The 20707-nt window shown below is 49.6% G+C and overlaps 1 protein-coding gene across 4 annotated transcripts in view; it reads right to left on the bottom strand.

Annotated features, from left to right (window-relative positions):
• The window catches only part of NPTN (neuroplastin), a 46730-nt gene that overhangs the window by 1838 nt on the left and 24185 nt on the right, over positions 1 to 20707 (bottom strand). For 3 of the 4 annotated variants that reach the window (XM_027888876.1, XM_027888858.1, XM_027888848.1), the window contains exons 2-6: positions 17890 to 18058; positions 15108 to 15202; positions 9297 to 9430; positions 8227 to 8500; positions 40 to 61 (exon numbers count right to left, since the gene is read on the bottom strand). In XM_027888876.1, coding sequence (XP_027744677.1) covers positions 40 to 61; positions 8227 to 8500; positions 9297 to 9430; positions 15108 to 15202; positions 17890 to 18058 — 694 coding nt within the window. The remainder of the gene's footprint in view (positions 1 to 39; positions 62 to 8226; positions 8501 to 9296; positions 9431 to 15107; positions 15203 to 17889; positions 18059 to 20707) is intronic. The other variant, XM_027888866.1, reaches the window with a different exon arrangement.

Below are 20707 nucleotides of genomic sequence, written 5' to 3'. Positions count from 1 at the left end.
TAACCCAAATAGTACTTTTTTTCCTTAAAACACACTTACATTGGCCCAGCTGGTTCATCATCTGCAGCAAGAATCACGATGCGATCCCGGAGAGACAAGGGAAGGAAAGAAAAAGAGAGTCAGTGATTGCCCAGCACCGCGGCCGCACTGCGAGCAGCAAACCATCTATCTACAGCATCAAAGGCCATTCCAGTCGGGAGTGCAAGGAGTCATGGAGTTACTGTTCTGGATTCGGGTTTAATGGCAAGTATGTTGCTTCAATGGGTTTAGTTAACACTTGGAATGCTGGTCATGAAGGACTGCAACTGTAGCGGACAGATTGGTGCAACATGGTCAAGACTCATCTTGTCCCCAAGTTCCAGTGGTTCAATCTCATAAAAAATAGATGAGGAGACAAACCAACGGTTCAGTTGTAAAATCCTGCTGGTTGTTTGCTTGCATTGACTTTATTTTTCATATATATATATTTCAATTTGTAAGCCATTTCTCCACTGCTCATGGGTAATTCCTGGTATATACCTCAGAAGGGACACACTCCCACACTCATTTTCCTCCATGGATGAAACCACCTCTACCCTCCCCATTTTTCTCCATGTTTAATTAGAAGGGACCAGGTTAGGAGGAGGCTGAAGGGGAACACTCAATGCCAGCCCCAACCGTAGTCCTTGGGCAGCGGCACCCGACATCACCAGGAGGAGTCAGGAGCTGTGACACCTCCAGAACACCGACAGCATCGTCCTGCCCGTGTCCCTTGGCAAAGGAATGCTCCTAAGAATTGGGGGGGGGGAAACATCTGCCAATGAGGAATGTTTGGCTTTAACTCTTTCACGAGCAATTGGACTCTTTTTGGAATTCTCAAACACTGTATTTTCTCCCAGGCTGCAGTACAGAAGACAGAAATGCATTTGAACAGCAGTACAGAAACCAATCCTGGAAGTTAACGTTCCCATAGGTGGATTTTGGGGGGACCAATTCAGGCCCTGCTGGTTTGGGCATTCAAGAGTTGCTGTTCCCATCTTGTGCTGGAGGGATTTTTCATGGGAAGTCTTTGAGAAACTCTCAGCAGGATTCCACAAGGGTGCTTAGTGCACATGAAGCAGTTATGGAAATTACAGTCTTACAGTGTAGGCATCCGCATGAGCACACGCCAGGAGTAATGTCGGGAAGAGGGGACATTACTCCACCTGGACCTTCAAGGCAACGGAGAGGCAAAGCCACCGCTAGCACAGACAGTGACCGGAACAAAAAATACTCCAAAAAATAAAGAACTAACCACAAACCAAGAGCTTTACAGCCAAAATAACAGACTAGCGACACACCGGTGTCCACAGAGTTCCATTACCAGCAACAGTAACTATCGGACACGGTACAGAGAACTGGGACTAGGAAGGACAGCCAGACATCAATGTGCTGTATATACAGTGAGATATACAGAGACACATCAGGTACTGAAACACAAAGCACAGCAGAGGAAATCTACGGCTTCCTTCCACAAACATCTTTTGGGAATCGAAGGATCTGAAAGCAGGCCGAGCTCCACGCTCTGGGCGGGACGAGCCCCGGGCCCCAAACCCAGCGCTGCCCCCCGGGACTCCTCTGGGCTCTGACAAACACCATCGACAGCTTTGGGAGTTTGTTTGGCTGGACTTCAGCAATATCGAACTGCACCGTGGAGATCTCACTACAAAAATAACCGTTCTCCCTTCTCTGCTCAAATATTTAAATGCCCATTTCAGATCAGGAGGTTTGTGTTTGGAGACAAAAAAGAAAAAAGAAAAAAAAAAAAAAAGAAGCTTCACATTTATGAAGGCTGCCATCAGGTGTTTTCCTAACAGAGATCCAAGAAAAAAGCCTATTGGAATACTTAGAGATGGCGGATCCCCACCACTCATCCCTGCCCCGTCTATGCCCTAAACAGAGAGAAAAAGACCGAGGAAGATTCCTCGGTGCGTCACTATCCTGGTGAGCCAGTAACTGCTGGAAAAGCATCCCCAGTACAGTACAGACAGAGACCGAACCCTCAGCAAAACCAGGGGGCAACAGAACAACAGAAAAACCAGTACAAAATCAGACTAAAGAAAAGATTAAAAACAGCAAACTGAAATCCAAATTAGTTGTGAACGTGAATGAGGAAGTTTTAAGAGTGTTAACGTCATGACTTGTGCGTTGTATAGACTGAAGCGGAGGTTAAACAAACTCCAAAGCATGCAGAGCTCTCACTTACCACCGTTTTTTAAGGGTATGATGCAATTGAAGGGGGGAAAAAAAAAAGAAGTCATAGTAACTGACAAGATCAATATAACTCAAAGCTTTATGCCAAAGCCCTGCGCTGGTTCAGTAACACTGACGGCACGGACAGCCGAGCTGGCACCACCAGCGGCCACGCTAAACCCCTCCTGCAGGGATCCCCTCTGCGAGCTGGAGGGCATCTGCAGGCTCCAAAAACCCCAGTGTTTAGAGAATGCAGCAACAAACCCCCCCCCACAGCCAGGCCCTTCCTGTGGGTGCGGGATGACCAGCTCAGTGGTGCTTCAAAATCACACGTTTCTGAACCAAAAGAGCAGAACTGCTGCTTGTCTTTAACATGTGACCAGTCCTTGTGGGCAAAAATATCTGGGCATTAAAACTGGGAGGTGATGGCAAGCAGATCTCCCTTAGCTCCTCCACTTACTGGCATTAGGGGAATGTGCTTTTTGCCCCCCTCCCCTCCCCATTTCCTTCCAGCCTTATAAATTAAGGCATTTTAGATGTTGCTCAGTTTCTTCTACCGCCTTTGGGAAGCTACAGGGTTTATTTTTAATAGCAACTTAATCTTGGGTAGCATCTTGTGACTGGAGGAAGTTAAAAATGAAACACTAACGGGTTCTTCCAGCACTTAGATTCCAATTTTTGCATCTGAAGGGATTCTGTGTCTCGGCTCGTGCTTTAACACTTGCTAAGAATCAATCACAGAGTAGCTTGGGTTGGAAAGACCTTAAGGCCCATCTCATTCCACTCCCCTGCCATGGGCAGGGACACCTTCCACTATCCCAGGTTGTCCAAGCCCTGTCCAGACTGACCTTGGATACTTCCAGGGATGGGGCAGCCAGAGCTTCTCTGAGCCACTGGAAACCTGCTCAGAGAGCAGTGGAGAGCAGCAGCTCCAGGGACAGTTCTGATCTTAAGCCTTCCTGCACAGACCCCCACTGAGCTGGAGCCTTGTTAATCCCCGCTGCTGCTCAGTTTAAGCTCAGATGCTCAGAAGGAGCAGCCAGAGCCTGGGACAGCCCGTGTTACAATACAGCCCCTGTGCTGGTTGATTCCCACCAGGATCCAACAATGCTGCTGGGAATAGCTGATGGCTACAGCCTCACTATGCACATGCCTCACAACTTCCTCCCCCTGATGAATTTTAGGTGTGGGAGAGAAAGATGTGGATAATAGGGGTGGGGAAAAAAAAATCACAAAAATCAACTTGTTACAAGGTAAAACCATTGCAGTGCAAACAGTTTGTTTCTTTTAATTACTTACAGTAATAGCAGGAACAGGGAAAGTCAAGAAAAAAACAAAAGAGGGTTAGAAAGAATGTGGGGATATGGATGGAGCTTCTGCAGAGCCAGGAGGAAGTTTATGGTAAGTCTTTGGATTAGGCTGAGAAATGAGAGGGGAAGAATGAAAAGGGACATAGTATAACCCAGTCACCTCATGGCTTTGGACTAAAGATCATGAACGTGGGTTTTCAAGTAAAAACTGCTCCCATTCCTACAGGGAACGTAGCCAGGGAGTTTTTACTTTCTACTTACCCCAAAAAACACCCTTTACCATCGGCTTTGCTAATTTTAGGATATTTGATCCAACAACAGCAGGAAACCCTCTGACTTTAGAAACCTTGCTAGACCACGTTCAGGTCCCGATGGCTGATCTCCCTCTATCGACACCAAGCAGCTCAAGCGGGACCGCGAGGAACGAAGCCGCTCGCTTCCCTTCCTGGTGCCGGGCAGCCCAGGGCGCTCCCGCTGGGAGCAGTGCCAGCACCCCTGCGGAACTGCTCCCGCCGTGCATCCAGCCACATGCCAGGCTCATGCAGCTCTGTCCCCAAAGCCACGGAAGCTGCACGTTCTCTGCCTGCGCTGGATTTTCCAGCCCCTGGCTGATCTCTCGGAACAGGATGTGAGCCGGATGTTGCTTTACCACACGTAAAGCAAGTCAAAACTCACATTTTGAATGGATGCGGGATTCAAGCGCAGTCTGCCCTCCCTTCCTCCTTCCAGCTCGGGATTTGGGTGTGAGGGGGTTCACAGGTTCACTCTGGGAGGTGAGAACCCCCTAATCCACAGGCACCACAGCAGACCCTGTGCCGGGCATCCCTCAATGCCATCTTTGCACTCTTTTGGTGGAAATAGGGATTTCACAGGTGCAAAGTTCCTTTGAGCAGCAGGAATAAGAATCAACTCACAAATCTGAGTACTGAGAAGGAGGAAATATCAGCAAAGGAGCTCCTGAGCAGCCCCGGCCTGAGGCACAAAAAGCAATTCACCGGAACACAGAAAGCAAGGTCCATGCAAAACCAACACCTGCAGTCAGGAAATGCCAAAGTTAAACGACTGGCCCTGCTCTCCCAGACACAGGGAACCCGTTTTCCATTGGGGAAGGGTCTTGTCACACCAGCCCTTGATCCCCCCAAACTCTGAAATCTCAGTGGCCTCGCTCCACAGTGAACAGAGAACTCTAGCTGTACCCAGGGTATCTGTCACCCTCCCAGCCCCCAGGGAGGGGCAGGTGGGACACTGAGCCTGCGCAGGTGGAGCCTACAGAACAGGGAGATGGGAATTAATTCAACTGTCTGTTTGGGCAGGCCAGGCAGAGTCCCCAGGCACTTTTGGAGCATCCCAGATACCCGGGAAGTCTCTCACCCTGAGAGAACATTTCTCTCCAAGCAGTCACATCCTTCAATACCAACTGGGCACTGCTGTTCAGCAGCAGGCTGGTCTCACCCAGGGGCTGACAGCACACCCTGAACACTGACTGACATCTGTGTAGGCTGAACTGAGCCAGCCCTAAAAACACCTGGAGAAAGCGTGAGGAGAGCTCAGCGTGGGCACCTGAAGCTCCCATCAGGATCCAAGACAGCACAGCTCAGCTGCATCCATCCTGCACTGCCCCAGCCACGAGCTGAGGGTGCTTCGGCTCTCCCTTGAGTAGCTCCTCCAGCTCCAAAAGCCTCTGATTTTCCACCACATAGGGAAAGTGACCACATTTAGCATTTGGCTTTTCTCCCAAATGTTTAAAACAATCCTTTCAAGGTGGCCTGAATGAGCCATCTTTGCACTATTCTGTGCAGAAATTCCCGCTCCCGAGATCTTCTCGGAGGATCCCTGAGTGGGGGTGGGAGGCACCCGTGGTGGGGGGACACCACAGGTACAACACCTGCACCCCAACACTCCGTCCCTTACAGGGAGCAGTTACCTCATCTGCAGGAGTCATCCTGCAGCAGCAGGACGTGCCCAGCCCAGCAATAAGGATCCAGTGGGCAGGGCTCCCAAGTGGCCATCCATCCTCAGACCTGGCTGCGGGAGCTGGACTGCTGCTGCCTGCCATGGCACAGCTCAGGAAGGACATCAGGGAAACCTGGTGACCAAGGAAGGCCCAGAGGTGCCACTGCAAGATGGGGTGATGGGGGTGGAATAAGAAGGAATCTCAGTGTCTAAATCTGGAGGGGACCAAGGAGAAAAGGGCACGAAGAGCTCAGTCATTGCTGCAGCAGCTTCACGTGAAGCTCTGCCAGGACCACAACCCCTAAATCCGAGCACATCACACCCAAAACTAGAGACCTGGGCAGCCATTGAGAGGGATCCCAGCTGCTGCCCACCTGCTGCTCAGCCAGGGGCTCCCTGCTGGCGCTGCTCTGGCTCACTGCGGCACGCTGAGGAGGAGGAGGAGGTGTGATTTGGGAAGCGGGGAGTTGAAATTCCAAACGCTAAGCAGGCCACTGCATTCCAACATTAACTTTGGCATTTCGTAACCATGTCTCGAAAATAATAAAATGAAGGATGATCGGCTCAGACATCCACGTGTGGGAATCAGCAGGCTCCCGGCGATTTCCCACGTGTGCATTCGCGAGTGCCCCGCTCGCGGGGCCCTTCCCACCACAGCACCACGGGAAGCTTCAATGCAAGAGTATCCAAGGAATGCAGGACTCAAGTCAGCGTTATGCCAATTGTGTCCCTTCAACCAGGCAAACCTAAAACACAGGTATGGACTGTGACACCCAGCACAGATTTTGTCCCTAGGGAAGGTGGACAGGGAGAACATCTGTCCATCTGTCCCCCCTGGACGTGTGTCACTCTCCAGGGCTCTGGCTTAGCTGCCCTACAAAGCCATGTAGTAACCTCAGTTCCAAGGCTCATCATCCTGGACAGCTCCATGGGAGATGATGGGCCTGGATCCCTTGGGCATCTGAGGAATGACCAGACCAGCCAGGAAAACTCAGCCTTGGCATCAAACGGGCAGTGAGCTCTGCACCTCCAGCGTTCCCACACCTCCACTGTGGCTGTGCTGCAATGTGGTCAAGTCAAAGCCAATTCCTGGGGGATTCAGTCCATTTGGGGCTTCTTGCAGGGAATGCTGACATATCAAATTGCTGATACTTTGTTTGGGTCCGTGTGAAACTTCATCAAATGAAAATTCTGGACGCAGGGGACTCTGAAGAGCCACCAACACGGGGGGGAGGTGCAAGAGAACATTCAAACTGTCTTTAGCAAGTTTTCCGGGCTGGCTGGGGCCGCCCTGAGGCCAGGCCATGGGCAGCACAAAGCCCTGGGTGCCTGGGAAGCTGTTAGTTATGCACAGGAACATGCACTGCAGTTTCACGGATTGGCTGCACACCCAGAGCAGTCTCCACACATGCTCTGTAAGCAGTTAGTAAGTGCTACTCAGTGGTTACAACCAGAAGCTGGTTTGCTCTAGGTAGGCACTACTTCAGCCAGTTTTGGTGTTCCACAGGAGTGATCCAAGCCCAGCCATTCCCCCGCTGTTACCATTTGTTATCTGTTTCACCAGCTTCTCTCCTCGTGCTCTGAGACACGTGAGGCCCCGTGAAGGTGGTGCTGCCCCCACTTCCCACACGGATCCCTGTCTCACACCTCTATTCCCATCCTAAAGGCAGACACCCCCTGTGCTGGGATCAGTCCCTCATGCAGCTCCACGACAGCGTGTCCCAGCTGCCTTGGGAATCATCTCCCACTCGGAGGGCTTGGTCTGCCCAGGAAGGTGCTGAGGGCTCAGTGCTGCCTGTACTGGTCCCTCCATGGGCTCTGAAGCACCTGCTCCATTGCTTGGACAGCTCATGTTCCTACAGCATGATGAGGTTCCAGCTGCTCCTCCCAGGGAGTCCTTGGGGAGGTTCCCGTTACACACTGTAGTAAGCAGCTAGGAGCACATTAAAGCCTGTTCTCAGCGTGGTTCTTGCAAATACTCAGCCTCAAACTGCCCCTTCCCCGACCTCTAAAGAGGAAGGTGGGCAGAAGAAGCCCAAAGATGAAAGTTACTATTTTTATGTGCCAAACACAGTTTAACTAGTTATTGCTACCATCAAACCTGATAATAAAAGCCTAATCTTTATAAGATCTAACTCAGTGGCTATGACTACTAGATATGGTTTCCAGAGCATTCCTTAACTACAAATTCAGCTACACAGCAGAGTAAGAGCCCTCCCCCACCCCTCTGAACTCTGAGAACATTTCAGTTTTGAAGTATCTGCAGTCCCAATCCCTTGAAATGTAATGATGCCTTAGTTTTAAGTGTTATGTTTCCTTACAGAACCTGCCCAGTGTCTGACCTGGACGCCACATGGCAGAGGGAGTCCGCTACCCATCATGGAGCAGTGGCTTCCAGCTCTCCCCCTGTGCTGCCCTGCGCTCCTTAGGGCCCGCAGGCAGGATTTCCCAGGGCTACCACAGCAGGAAAGCAATGGGAGCACCAGATCCCTTGTGCAACAAAAGCTTTTTAGAGACATTAATAACCCCCCCCTCCCACCCCGCGGTCTGAGATCTCTGGAAAATCCAGTGTTGTGACCCTCTGGGCTTTTATGTCTGGAGAAGGAACAGATGAGAAAGCAAAGAGCTTGGAGCCGGACAAACTGGGCTGCTGGTCCTTCCTGCCCCAAGGCCCCACTCCGTTGTGCTCCCGCGGGTTCTCTTCCCTCGCTCCTCGTGCTCTGTGCTCAGTGGCGGCGCTGGGCAGACTTACCGTCCGGCACCTCGTCCGGCCGCTTCCTCTTCTCGTAGATAACTATGATGACCACGAGGATGACGATCTCTGCCAGGATGCCCAGGAAGGGCCACAGCGGGGCCAGGTGGCTGCGCACACGCAGGATGGTCGTGACCGACACGGAGCCCACCTGGTTGGTGGCGTTGCACTGGTACTCGCCGGGGTCCTCGTTGATCTGCAGGTTCGTGATGCTGAGCTCGGTGTAGTTCTCCTTGTTGGAAATAAAGAACCTGCCGGAGGAGTTGTTGATGTCCTGGTGAAAGGAGAAGAGTCTTTGGTTTGTGTGTCATGGAACTGGAAGAGCTTGGAGGGAGAAGCCCACAGCTGGTGTTTATTCTCTCTCTCTAAAGGGAGCTGTGCTTCAAAACACCACCAAAAAATACCCCGCACATCACCACCATCCCTGACCACACCCACACGGGCACACACAGCACCATCCCATACAAATCTGAGCTAACGCTTGGCCATGAACAATCAGCCTGTCCTGTTATTCGCTTAACATTTTTTTATTCAGCCATCCCTCCAATCGCTGCCTCTCTGGCAGGTCATCCTTCCAGCTTCTCTTCTGCTATTCCATTGCTGGTCACATTTTCCTGCTCACTGCAGCAGTTGCTACATGGAAAAAATACGCTCACTTGAACACTAATAGGGATCACTGCCACCTCCTCATGCTGAGTCTTGTGAGCTCAACCAGTAAAACTGGAAAACTTGGGAGGAATTTATAGTCAAATGCAGATTTAAATCATATCTCATAACTCAGATCTTGCAGTTTGCAGCAGATACCCTGAACGCTGTACTGACCAGCAGTGCCATGAGCAGCTCTGTTCACACCCCAGCACCATAAATATGTATCTTTTATCCATCCATCCATCCATCCATCCATCCATCCATCCATCCCCACTGCTGCCTTCGCTCACTGACTGATCAGGCTTTTGAGGAGCTGCATTTTGAGGCAGCTTCAGCAGCACATCCCTAAAGCCACGGTGCTGCTTTCCCTAATTCCAGGGATTTGGGCAGGTGGGTGAGTGCCTGGTCCCCGCTCCTCTTACCTCAAACACCCCGTTGACCTTCTTACGCCAGACCCACTCGGGGTGGGGGAAACCCACGGACTTGCAGTACATGAGGGCCTCCTGCCCCTCGTTCTTGTTCTCACTCCGCTTGTGCCCGGTGATGTCGGGAGTGGCTACAAAACAAGGGAGCAGCTTGTCAGTGCAAAGAGAGTTATTTCAATCATACAGACAAAAACCAGGTTTTCCAGCTCCCTGGAAGCCGTTCCTTTCCCACACTGAGCCTGTTCTTTGAGAGGGGAAAAAAAAAAAAAATTGAGATTTTATTTTGTATTTATCAGAGCAGCCCTAAAACCTCACGAGAGATTAGGCTGGATCAGTGCAGCGCCTGAGCTGAACCTTGGCCGGAGCAGATGGTTCTGGGGCCGCAGTGACCACCTTTAAAGCCCTCCAGCCCACTAATTACGGCACACGTGGCCTGTTGTGTGATGGCAGGACACTGATCGGATAATCCAGTCAAAGGCCAGGCTGGGTGCTCCAGGAAGAGACCCCCAAGCACCAGAATTCCTGCCAAAGAGAGTTTCTTTCCCCACTAGCAAGTCCCCCCTGCAGACAGGTACAGGGGGAGCACCTCCAGCTGAAATAACGGAGCAGATTTCACAGCTCTGATCAAAGTGAACAAAACATCTTGTGGTACCAGACATCAGCTGAACCTGCTCGTCCCAAAAATTACAACTCCTTGGGAAATTGCTTGGCAAGCTGAAGCGCTTAATATTGTCACATTTCAAAGGCAAGGGGTTTGAAATGCAGGAAACATCCCGTGCCTTGGATTCCTCTTAGCAGCAATGCAGCTGATTAACTGTGCCTCTCACAACATTATCAGAATCAGCTGCTGAACAACAAAAAAGGCTGTAAGAACACAGGAGCTCTGGTGCTCCTGAGCATGTGTCCACTTGCAAAGATGACACACCCATTGACCCAGGCGTTCTCCAAGTGCCTGTGGAAATTCCAACAGGATTCCCAATGCACCCCTGAGTTCTGCAGGAGTTCTGACCAAAGGATGAAGCTATGACAGGTGCCAGAAAATTCATTACAGACAATGCCAACCATAACCACGATAGGTAAGAACAACGCCAAGGACCAAACCAAGGGGTTTTATTTATCCTTAAGAAAAGTGACACCTAAAAACGTATCCACATCAAACATGAGAATACTTTGAGAGACATAAAACCTGAACTGAATGAAGACACCAGATCCAAACAATTCTCTGGTCTTGTGCAAAAAAGCAGCTGCCAGGTACAGAAACTGAAGGCAGCGGGAAAGGCAAGGCCATTCCACACCCCCTGTGCCTGCGAGGGGCAATGACACCCAGAGGAAATCAAGGGTTTGAGCAGGAGGTCTTCAAGCAGAAAATAAATGAGCTTTAGGGTCGTGTGTGCTGTGTGACCTCAGGACCCCAAGCACTGCCGTGCGCCTGCAATGTCTGCAGCTCCAGGGAGGAAAATGGCACTTGTTCCGAATACTGATGGTTCAGGAAGGGAATCTCATCTCGTGGTCTGCTGAAAGGTGCCAAGGAAGCTCTCCTTCAGGCAGGAGCTGGGTGAGCCCAGTGACCTCCCTGTGGTTTTTGCTTCCCTGAGGATGACAAGCAGGGATCTTCTCCGCCTCAGGAACACGAGAGGCCAGTGGGAGTGGAGCACAAGAGACGTGTGGTGACAAGGCAGTGATCCCAGACCTGGGCTGCCAAAAGGGACTGGAAGCAACCCCCCAGAGGAGAAGCAGCTACAGGATTCATGAGCTTGGAGCTGCAGCCCCACACAGGCTCCATTGCCAGCACTTGGTTTCTAGGGCCATGGCTCAGCAGCAGATCCATGCTGGGAAAAGGGGCCAGGGGAGGCAGAAAGCACAGCTGGCCCACTTTGTGTCAGCTGCTGGTTGGGAAAGAGGGAGGGAAGGGAAGAGGGAGGGCTTTCTAGGACACCTCAACCTGTACTGCAGGGTGACCTAGAGCTCTCCTACAGCCCACAGACAGCGACACTGTAAGGAGGGGCCATCTCCAAAGGGTTCTCCCAGTGGAGCACGAGTGCCAAGAATACCTCCTGCTCCTGCCTGGCTCTGCTGGGACAGGGACTATTTCTGCAGGCAGTCAGAGGGGAGCTCCAGTGCAGCACTGATGATTCAGGGCATGGTGCTACCCAGTGAGACATTAGCGCAGCGTTTCCTCTCCTAACCTGTGGGAAGTTGTGTCCTGCTCTCCCACCACCCCTCAGCAAACCTCAGGCACAGAGCCATGTTTTCCTGGGAAACTTTTCGAGGCAGGATTGTTCCTCACGCCGTTCTGCCCTGGTGCCAGATAAAGGCCAGAATGAGGCAGGTTTTGTTCAGGAAGGGTTTGGATTTCACTCCAGCTTTCAGGCAGCAGAATCCCCATCTCTGTTCAGAGGTGGACACAGCCTGCTCTGTCAGCTCCTACTCCACTGAAACCCAGGCACTGCCCCTGGAGAAACAGTTTGTAACTCCTGCACTGTGACACTGGAAAGATACCCAAGGTTTCCTTGGAACAGCACATGGAAGAGCAAGAAGAGGCAGAGCTAATTTAAATTAACTGCTACCAAAAAGAAGGCAAAATAAACATGCATTCAGGGATTCCTGACACAGGAATAAGCAGCATTTTGATCGTTTTAAACCAAATCACAAGAGAAAGGAGGGCTTGTGCCAGAGTAAACACTGGGCTTCCATGCTCCAGGTCCCCAACAGGCACAAAACACACCATGCAGCTGCTTTCTGAATGGTTTGCTTTCAACACAGACCTGAAAAAGGGGGTTTTGCCTTGTTACAGGGCACTTGATATATGGGAGGCATTCAGCCCTTAATTTCCAAGTATTTTCAAGCTATTTTACAGCACTACCAAAAAGGAGAGTTGAATTAATATGTGTAACACCTCCAAACCATGCCCCAGTTAACAAAACCCCTTCAAGTTTCCCATTAACAGACGAAATTAAGGCAAGGGCAAAAGCACCTAAAAATATTCCTGCAATAAAAAGTGTGATGTCTTATGGGTCACCTATAAAAAGGGCTCTGGAAGATTTGTTTCCCTGCCTTATGATCCTAATCCATGTCTCCTTTCGTAGTCTGGGCACAGAGCGAAGACACTGATGGCACAAAGAGAGAACATGATGTGGATCTTCTTGGATCACTCCAAGATCCAGCTCTGCCAAGAGTGTCCCATTTCTTGATTAATTTCTAGTAGAGAGAAGGGGCTGCAGCAGAGGTTTCCTAAGACAGTCAGGAGTCCAGAGCCAAGATCTTCCCCAAGAGCAAGTGGGAGGAAGAGAAAGGTGCAAACTGAGCGAGCAGAGTCAGAGAGTCCCTTGATGAGGGAATGGCACAAAGGCCTCAGAGGAGAAGGAATGATACAGCTCTGGACATGGAGAAAAGGGAGCCTGGGATGGGCAGGCAGGGCAGAGAGAAGAGATGCCCTCTCCGTTATGGTACATAATCCAGGATCTTCCTTGCTGTTTGTGCTACCCCTAGGCAGCCAGAGGGAACTGCAGGGATGTCCTTCCCCAGGCTGCTCTGCAGCAGACCAGACAGAAACCCATTTGTTCTTCCACCTTCCCCCGAGCTCTCGGTAAGAGCAGGAACACTGCAGAGGCAGAATTCTTCAGGGCTGCTTTTCATTCCTCTTCTTTCTTTTAATCTTCATTCTCCAGAGCTCCAACCTCCCAACAGCACAGCACGAGCACTGCAGGGACTTCCACGGCGTGGCCACGGAGCAATGACAAACATCCCCTCCCAGGAGGGGAGGAGAGGGCAAAGTGCCCCTTGGCCAGGGCCTGGCGGGGTCATCCCCACTGCTCCTGCTGGAATAACCTGCTTCCCTGCAGCACTCCCACGGAAAGGCTGGGAGAAGATCCCTGTTCCAAGGCAGAACTTTCCCAGTAGCAGCATCTGCTCAGCCTGTTGTTTCAGGCTTAGAGCTGCACTCACACAGTGCCCACAAGGCCCCGAGGATCCCAGCAAGAACACTCAAGGTCTCTACCAGGCGCTTCATCCCAAAGCTGGATGAGGGAAGCCAGACCTGGAATTCCCAGAAGAGTACGAGAGACTGCCATTAAACCCCAGTATTTCCAACTGCTGTTACACTATTGCCCCAGTGATGTTTTTACCAAGAGAAAAAATCACAGAATCCCAGAATGGGACGGAAAGGACCTTAAAGCTCACCCAAGTCCCACCCCCTGCCATGGGCAGGGACACCTTCCACTATCCCGGGTTGCTCCAAGCCCCACCCAGCACTTCCAGGGACACGTGGAGGCAAACAGGCAGCACTACATGGAAGGCAAATGGTGGTGGATATCCTGGGCTGCATCTGCCACGAGGCACTTGGTGAAGTTGTTCACAAGCTGTCACAAAGTCACTATTTTTGGCCCACGGGCATTTTCATATTCAGAACCATCTTCTCCCGGTGCATCCACAGATGAAACTGCACCACAGATTACTGTGAGCAATTAAATTTGTGTTCAGCTGCTTAACCACAAATACCACCCCTGCAGGTAAGCATTAAATTACAGCATCTGCAGGGGAAAGCAAGAGTCACGTCTCACTGTCCATCACATCTGCCTGGTGCCTTAAATGCATCCCAATTTGTCACTCCCCAAGTTTCCAAGGAACTGGAGTCAGAAGGAAAGCATCTTTCCAGTTAAAAGGTGTCCAAGTGCTCCAATTCCCAGTTTGCTTGGCAGAAAGCTTGAGCAGGTACCTCCAACCCCTGGCAGGGCCAAACCCTGAGGCAAATATCCCCAAAAGGATCTTTGGAGAGATTCTACAGAGCTGGAAAAGGTCTTACTCTGTTCCCAAAGTTACCTTTCCCACCTCCAGAAGTGGTTTGTCACCTAAAGCAGCCTAAAGAAGGAAGCAAGACCTTAAGATTTTAATTATGATAATATTAGAAGATTTAGCAATTAGGGCAGAAGAATAGAATGAGAGTTAAAAAAAAAAACTAAAAAAATAATAAAAAAAGGAAGATAACCCCCCTCCACCTGTGTACCTTGAAAACCCAGATGAAGCTCACCAGAAGCACAGTGTGTTGGAATTCAAACTGCTCTAAGCAAGGCAGTAATTATTTTTAGAGATAAATACAGAGTTTTATTCACTAACAGCCCATCTCTGTGTGTTCACATCCCATACACTTGTTGGGAAAGAACTTTTAAATCATCAACACAGCAAATCAGAACCAGATCAGCCAGGATGGTTATTTTTCTGGCACTATTCCCCTTCCCCATGGGCCTGCATGGTCCCAGAGATGCTGCTCTGGGGAGAGAACAATGCTGTGAATTTGCCACGTCACACACCCCAGTGAATTACTCTCAGATTCAGAAATTCCCAAAACAGCTTTAGCTGAAATTATTGACTATTTACCAATTGCCTCCATATTGTGACCCAGACACTGCTCTTTTGTTCAACAACTACGGCAAAACGTGGCGCAAGCCTTTCACATTTTGCCATTTCCGTCCTACATTTTAGGGTCCTAAAGATGCCAGAGGATGCACAAGGCAGAAAAGGTGTTGCAGCATCCCCTGACTACACCACAAATGCAAAGGTCACATTCCCATCTCTGTGAGACGTTTCCCTAGGAATGTGTGCAAGCCCTTCCCTTGGAAGTCTAATTATTATATACCATAATAAATCATTATTTATAACGAACTGTGTTGCTGATCCAGGTCTGACCACGGGTTCTGTGTCACAAGAAAGGCCTCCTGAGTTCTCTCTCTTGAACAGCCCCCCAGAGATGTGGCAGAGCAATGGCATTTTCAGGGAGAGGAGACAAACCAAAACACACAAAGCCAGGAGTACCTCTCACTTCTATAGTGGCGTTGGCTACAGGAGAGTTGGAAAACACAAACACACACAAGTATTCCCCCGACTCTTCTGCTCTGGCCTTCAGGATCCTGCAGACAGGGAGAGAACACGTGTAAGAGCACCGTGCTGGCAGCAGAATTTACTCCCCCCACCCCAGACTAGGATCTTTTTGCTGGATTTTACACAGTTAACTCAATTAACGGCTGCTAATTGTGCCCTGCAGCTCCTTTGGTGCAAGCCCTGCTCAGGTCAGCGGCCTAAGCAGGCAGGCACCACCCCCTCCGAGCCCAGCCTAAGGCAGAGCTCTCGTGCCCACCCCTCCCTCCCTTCACCAAAAGGCTTCTCTGGCTTTCTTTTATTACTATTAATTTTTTAAACCCCTAAGCAAACAGCATGCAGCTGAACAGCAACCCTGCAATAAAACCATTTAATTACACATGGAAACTGCTTAGACACACGGAAAAAGCTGCTCAGTTCAACGCAATCCTCCCAGTGTTTACAGCACTTACTTTCCAGAGTTGCTGGTGAAGGTTTAAAGTCACTGACAGACTTAATGCCTCTTTCAGATAAGCAACTCCCCAAATGCATTCAGGGCCTCAATAGTTAAATAATCACACTTTGACCACTGCTTTTTTTAAATCAGTCAATGCTTAAAAGTGGGGGGAAGTAAGTAAGACACTGAATTCTTTCAGTTCCACACAGGCTGCTTTGCAAAGTGTGACACTACAACGCTGGCACTGGGGTATTATTACCATCAATCTTTAAAGAAGGGTAAACTGATACAGCTGCAAAGTTTTCAAGACAGACAAGTCTGTTTAGCCAACAACTGCCTTCCAGCAGGAGCAGCTACATCGAGTCTGAAGGGGAACTAGGAAAGATATATTCGATTTCCAGTGTCGTGTGAAGCAGGATTTCTAAGGGAAGTAGTTTCACCTCTAAGTTCTGAAGCTTCCTGGATGGTGAACACTGAGCTTCCAAGCACAAACTACATCTCACAGCAAAGCAACACATTAATGACTGAAAACCCAAGAACCTGGAATTTTGTCAGGGAAATAAATAGAAAGCAAAAGATAAACCAAACACGTGGAGAGATGGTGGAGCTGAATATCCTCTTTTAACCACAGCCACGTTGACACTGCTGGCCTGGATCGTCACTGAGAGAATCTGGTGTTTCTGATTTAAAGAGTAACCAAACCAAGGCAGAAGTTAACGAGCAGATCAAGGGCAAGAACAGAACGCCAGGGAAAGCCTGGAACCCCAACGTGCAGCAAAGCAGCTTAGAAGTGATCAGGAAATCAAGGTCTGTCTTGCAAATGTAAATCTACTGATTTCTCCAGCTGCCCCTGGGATTCCAGCGTGCTTCAACAACCCCTCCATGCCCTGGGAACACAGTGACTGTCTCACTCTAGCCCGCTTTGCTACGTTCTTATCCAGGAAGTTAAAACTGAAGCCAAGCTTAATCCTCCCCCTGCAGAAGAATTTGGAAGGAAAAAATGGCTTGGAACATATTACAGGGAAGTCAGCCTCAATCCTTAAAAGTTTCCTGGATAACAAGGTGCAGTTTTCAGTAACCCTGACACAAAGTACCTTTGGCACCACTCGAACTGATGCTTTTGGACCAAACTGCTCATCAAGTTAATTGCCAGATAAGAAAGCAGAGCCTTTAAAACTCAAGGCCAGTGTTAAACACTGCACTGAGGAAGTAACAGGATGTAATTATGGCAGTGAGACCAATTTTTAAACTGGAAGATTAAACAGGTAATGCAAAGTGGGCTAAAGAGGAAAATAAAGGGGAAAAAACATATTTGCAGAATTAAACCCAACTTCTGGAGTTAAAAAATAAACTTGGGGATGAAAGGCTGCTTTGCTAAGGCAATGAAAACCTTGAACATTTCCTAATCCCATGTCAGGGAACATTAGGGTGGGTAAAGAGCCACCCCAGAGACAGCAAACAGGCAGCTGAGTTATTTAGTTGAGACACCAAGTTCCCAGCAGGGGTTAAAGCATTCCTTAGGTGCTCTTCTTCATCTTGGCCTAACACTGAACTGAGAGTTGTATTTGCTGCCCATGTTGGCAGCAAGGGAAGAAAATGGATGGCAAGAAGAAAATAGGAAAGAAAATCACACTCTCAGGACAGATCTCTGAGGGCACCGCTGAGGGAGCTCCATGTGCTCTCAGCAACTCCACGGCAAGAAAGTCCCTCCCCAGGAATATGGAAGCCCTCCAAGGACTTGTGCTCTGTGCAAGCTCCAGTGAAACAAGGGAGGTGGCTGTGCAGGCTCTGCTCCCCTCAGCCTTGGGTGGAAGGGACAGAGCCAGGGAACAGGTCAGTGCTGGGGATGCACAGACAGTCCAGAGGCACAAGCGACAGGGTTTAGTGAAGCTGTGGGACATGTCCTAGCAGTGGTCTGACAACCTTCACTAACAACTCTGAGATCTCCCTCTCTCACCCCCAAGGCCAGGAGGTGACTAAACCGGCCCACCTCAGCAGTGATTTGTGTGCTGCCCCTCCCAGCCCCACACAGACATGCACAGGATCCATCTCCACGTAGGGATGAGCCGGACACAGACCACACACGGGGGAAGAAAACTGCCCTGTGTGCCTGTGCCCACGTCCACACACCACATGTGCCCCAGAGAAGACCTAAATGAGTTCAGACTGCAAGATCCAGGGCTTTAGACACCCTGGAACCCAACAACTCCTTCTCCAAAGCCCCCAGCTCTGCCAGCCCGGCGTTCTCCAGCGGAACAGGAAGGTTATTCCCACAGGACTCACTTGTATTCTGTAGTGTTGGAGAGTTTCCTAGTGCCTGGGATCTCCTCCCCGTTCTTCACCCAGTAGCTGGCGGAGAGGGGGCTGGGGCTGGTGGTGAGGTTGCACTGCAACGTGACGGCCACCCCGGACACGTGGAGCACCACATCCTCGCTGGCGTTGATCCGGGGCTCTGAAACGAGGGGACAGCTCATAGCAACTCACCTTCCCCCGGCACTGCCACGCTACTCTAAAATCCACAGGGGAGTCGGGATGGGAAAGAGACTACACAAGGAATGTCACTGCACTAGTTGGGAGACATCGAGAAAGCCACAATCAACAGCTGACCACTAGTGAAGGCAACACCTTAGGGATCAGCACTCCTGGATGGAAAGAAGAGAGTTATTTAGATGGTTTATTGTAACATTCACATCGCTACAGGTTTCTAGGTGACACCATTAATGATTTTTTGCACATTACTGACCATAACATGGGAGAACATGTGTCCTGTCAGTGTACATGAGACCAGTTTGTCCTCCAGAACCTTCTTTCCAGCTGTTTGATTCCTCTACTTTGAGGTTTAAACCAAACCCATATTCTATACAGAACAGCCCTCAGACTTCTGAATAGTATTTTGGGATTTCCCCCTGCAAACAGACTGAAGTCTACCTATGGAAAATATCCTGTGCACACAAGAGATTCCAAACAGCCCAACTTCCCTGGTGCTTGAAATGGGGCCAACACCCAGCGTGGGTAAGGCTCGAGCCTGGTGAGGAGTGGCTGAAATCAGCCCTTACCCAGCGTGTTAAGAGTTGGACCTATTTTGTTTCTAAAGTAACCTTAAACATAAAATTAATGAAGGGGGGGGAAAAGGAGCCTCAGTGCATAAACAGACCCCAGGAGTTACTTTGCTGGGAACGGAACCCAGGCTGTTTCACTTCACTATCTTACCTGGTAACAGCAAATTCACCTCTTTTTTTTTTTTTTAGGGGAAAGCCTTTCAGAAGTGTTCAAATTAGTATGAGGGCACTGTCCTTACATTTGATAGCCACATGTGCTTAAAATCATGCAGATGGCTCTCACTCACTAACAAACATGGCTGGTGAATTTTTGGCACAGTCAGAGACAAGTTTCTTCCCAAACTTGGAAAAAAGACCTTTCTACGGAAGGTCTCGTGGCTCACATCTGGTTTCAAGCTTTCTGTAAAAAAAACACCTGACACAGGATGACAGAGCTTAAAAGAAATTAAGAACTCTTGCTGTTGGTCTTCAAAAAATACTTAATGTAATAGTGGGTCTGGTTTCAGCTTGGACTAAAGGCCAAGACTAAGGGCCTCTGCTGTTCAGTGCTGCTGTGCCCTCAGCCTTGGATTTATTTCCTTACTTTAAAGGGTGAAATGGATTCCCAAGAGGTGGCTGCTGCCAGCTGCTCATTTCTCCAACCACGGCTGGCAGCACCAACCCCTCTGGCTGCAGGAGCTGCCTCTCCCCGCTCTCGGCAGAAGGTGAGGCAGCGGGTCAGCAACCAACACTTTCGTGATTTTTGCAAGTCAAAGCAGTTAGAATTCTGTAAACTCTGCTGTGCCTTGTGGTAACGATTTGGAGGGTAAGTTTAGTCATATCCATGTAGTCTTTTGGCTGCTCATCCGCAGAGCACTTGGAATGCAAGTTATGAAACAGAACGAGGGGGATGGAAAATACCGGTTGTGTCAGAAACATCGCAGTTCCCAACACAGACACTCCTCTGTCCTGGAATTACTGCCCAGAGAGGCAGAGAGAAAAAATATCTACCTACCAATAACCTGATGGAGCACTCCAGCCCTGCACATCCCTTCTCCAGCAGGCTGGATGTTTTTGAGGAGTCCTCCTTTCCACAGTTATTTAAACCCAGGGCTGTTATCTACCTGCAGAAGCACCGGCAGGTACTGCAGTAACAGAGGGGGTTTGACTTTTCTCACTGACATTTTGCTCTTACCACACATTTGTAACTGTGTTTCTGCCTCCTTTCTCCCACACAGGGGATTTCATCCTTGCAAGGATCTCTCTGGGCCCTGCAGTACAAAGCTGTTGTGTTACAGCCATATTTATTACTGGACTGCCCTGAGTGCTTTTCCATCCCCAACAAAAAGCTCATTTGCATTCCCAGAAAAATACAGAGCTATGGAAATAGGGTTAGCAATGCGTTTGAAACAGTAATTCAGTGTCTGACTTGCAACTTTTTAAGTTTTAGTTTAGGAAAATGAAAGGCAAATGGAGTTTCATATTCATCTTTACCTGAATTTATGGTACTTTGTTTATAAAAAAAAGCTAAGAGGCAGTCCCAGCCTGATTTCATTCCAGGAGACAAACTGCAACCGGAATACTGCTGGGAGAGTGACACCCAGGAGGGTGTTCACCTGCAAGAGTCACTTTTTACACGTGACTTCAACTGCCCATTTGATGTAGGACCAGCTTTCAAAGTTAAAACCCAAGCAAACCAACTGAAAAAAAAAGCCCAATAAGTGAAATCCATGTTCCAGTTTGGGAATGAGACAGAAGGCAGATGGGAGTTCTTGGGTGCCAAATTTTAAAAATCGAGTTGCACTGACTCTCTTCCAAGGACAGGGGTGGAGGTTGTGCTCCCTGAGACACAGCACCTTCCCTTTCACCAGTGCTGGGGTCAAACAGGGCAGCAGCAACATGGCCAGCATTAATTGGAAATTCCAACTGCTTAGGGAGACAATTCCCACTCCAAAGGCAAACTGTGTTCAGACACACAACAGAGCGGCTGAGACAATTTGGGCAGGCTCAGATAAGATGGTCTCCAGGTCTCCAACCTCCTTGGAAACCCTCTCCCGCCTTAT

The sequence above is a fragment of the Empidonax traillii genome, unplaced genomic scaffold, assembly GCF_003031625.1.
Source record: "Empidonax traillii isolate 1590-97213 ecotype Southwest subspecies unplaced genomic scaffold, ASM303162v1 scaffold12:size2584012, whole genome shotgun sequence".
NCBI lineage: Eukaryota > Metazoa > Chordata > Aves > Passeriformes > Tyrannidae > Empidonax > Empidonax traillii.
Note: the sequence above shows the minus strand (reverse complement) of the source record. Positions and strands in the feature narration are given on the sequence as shown.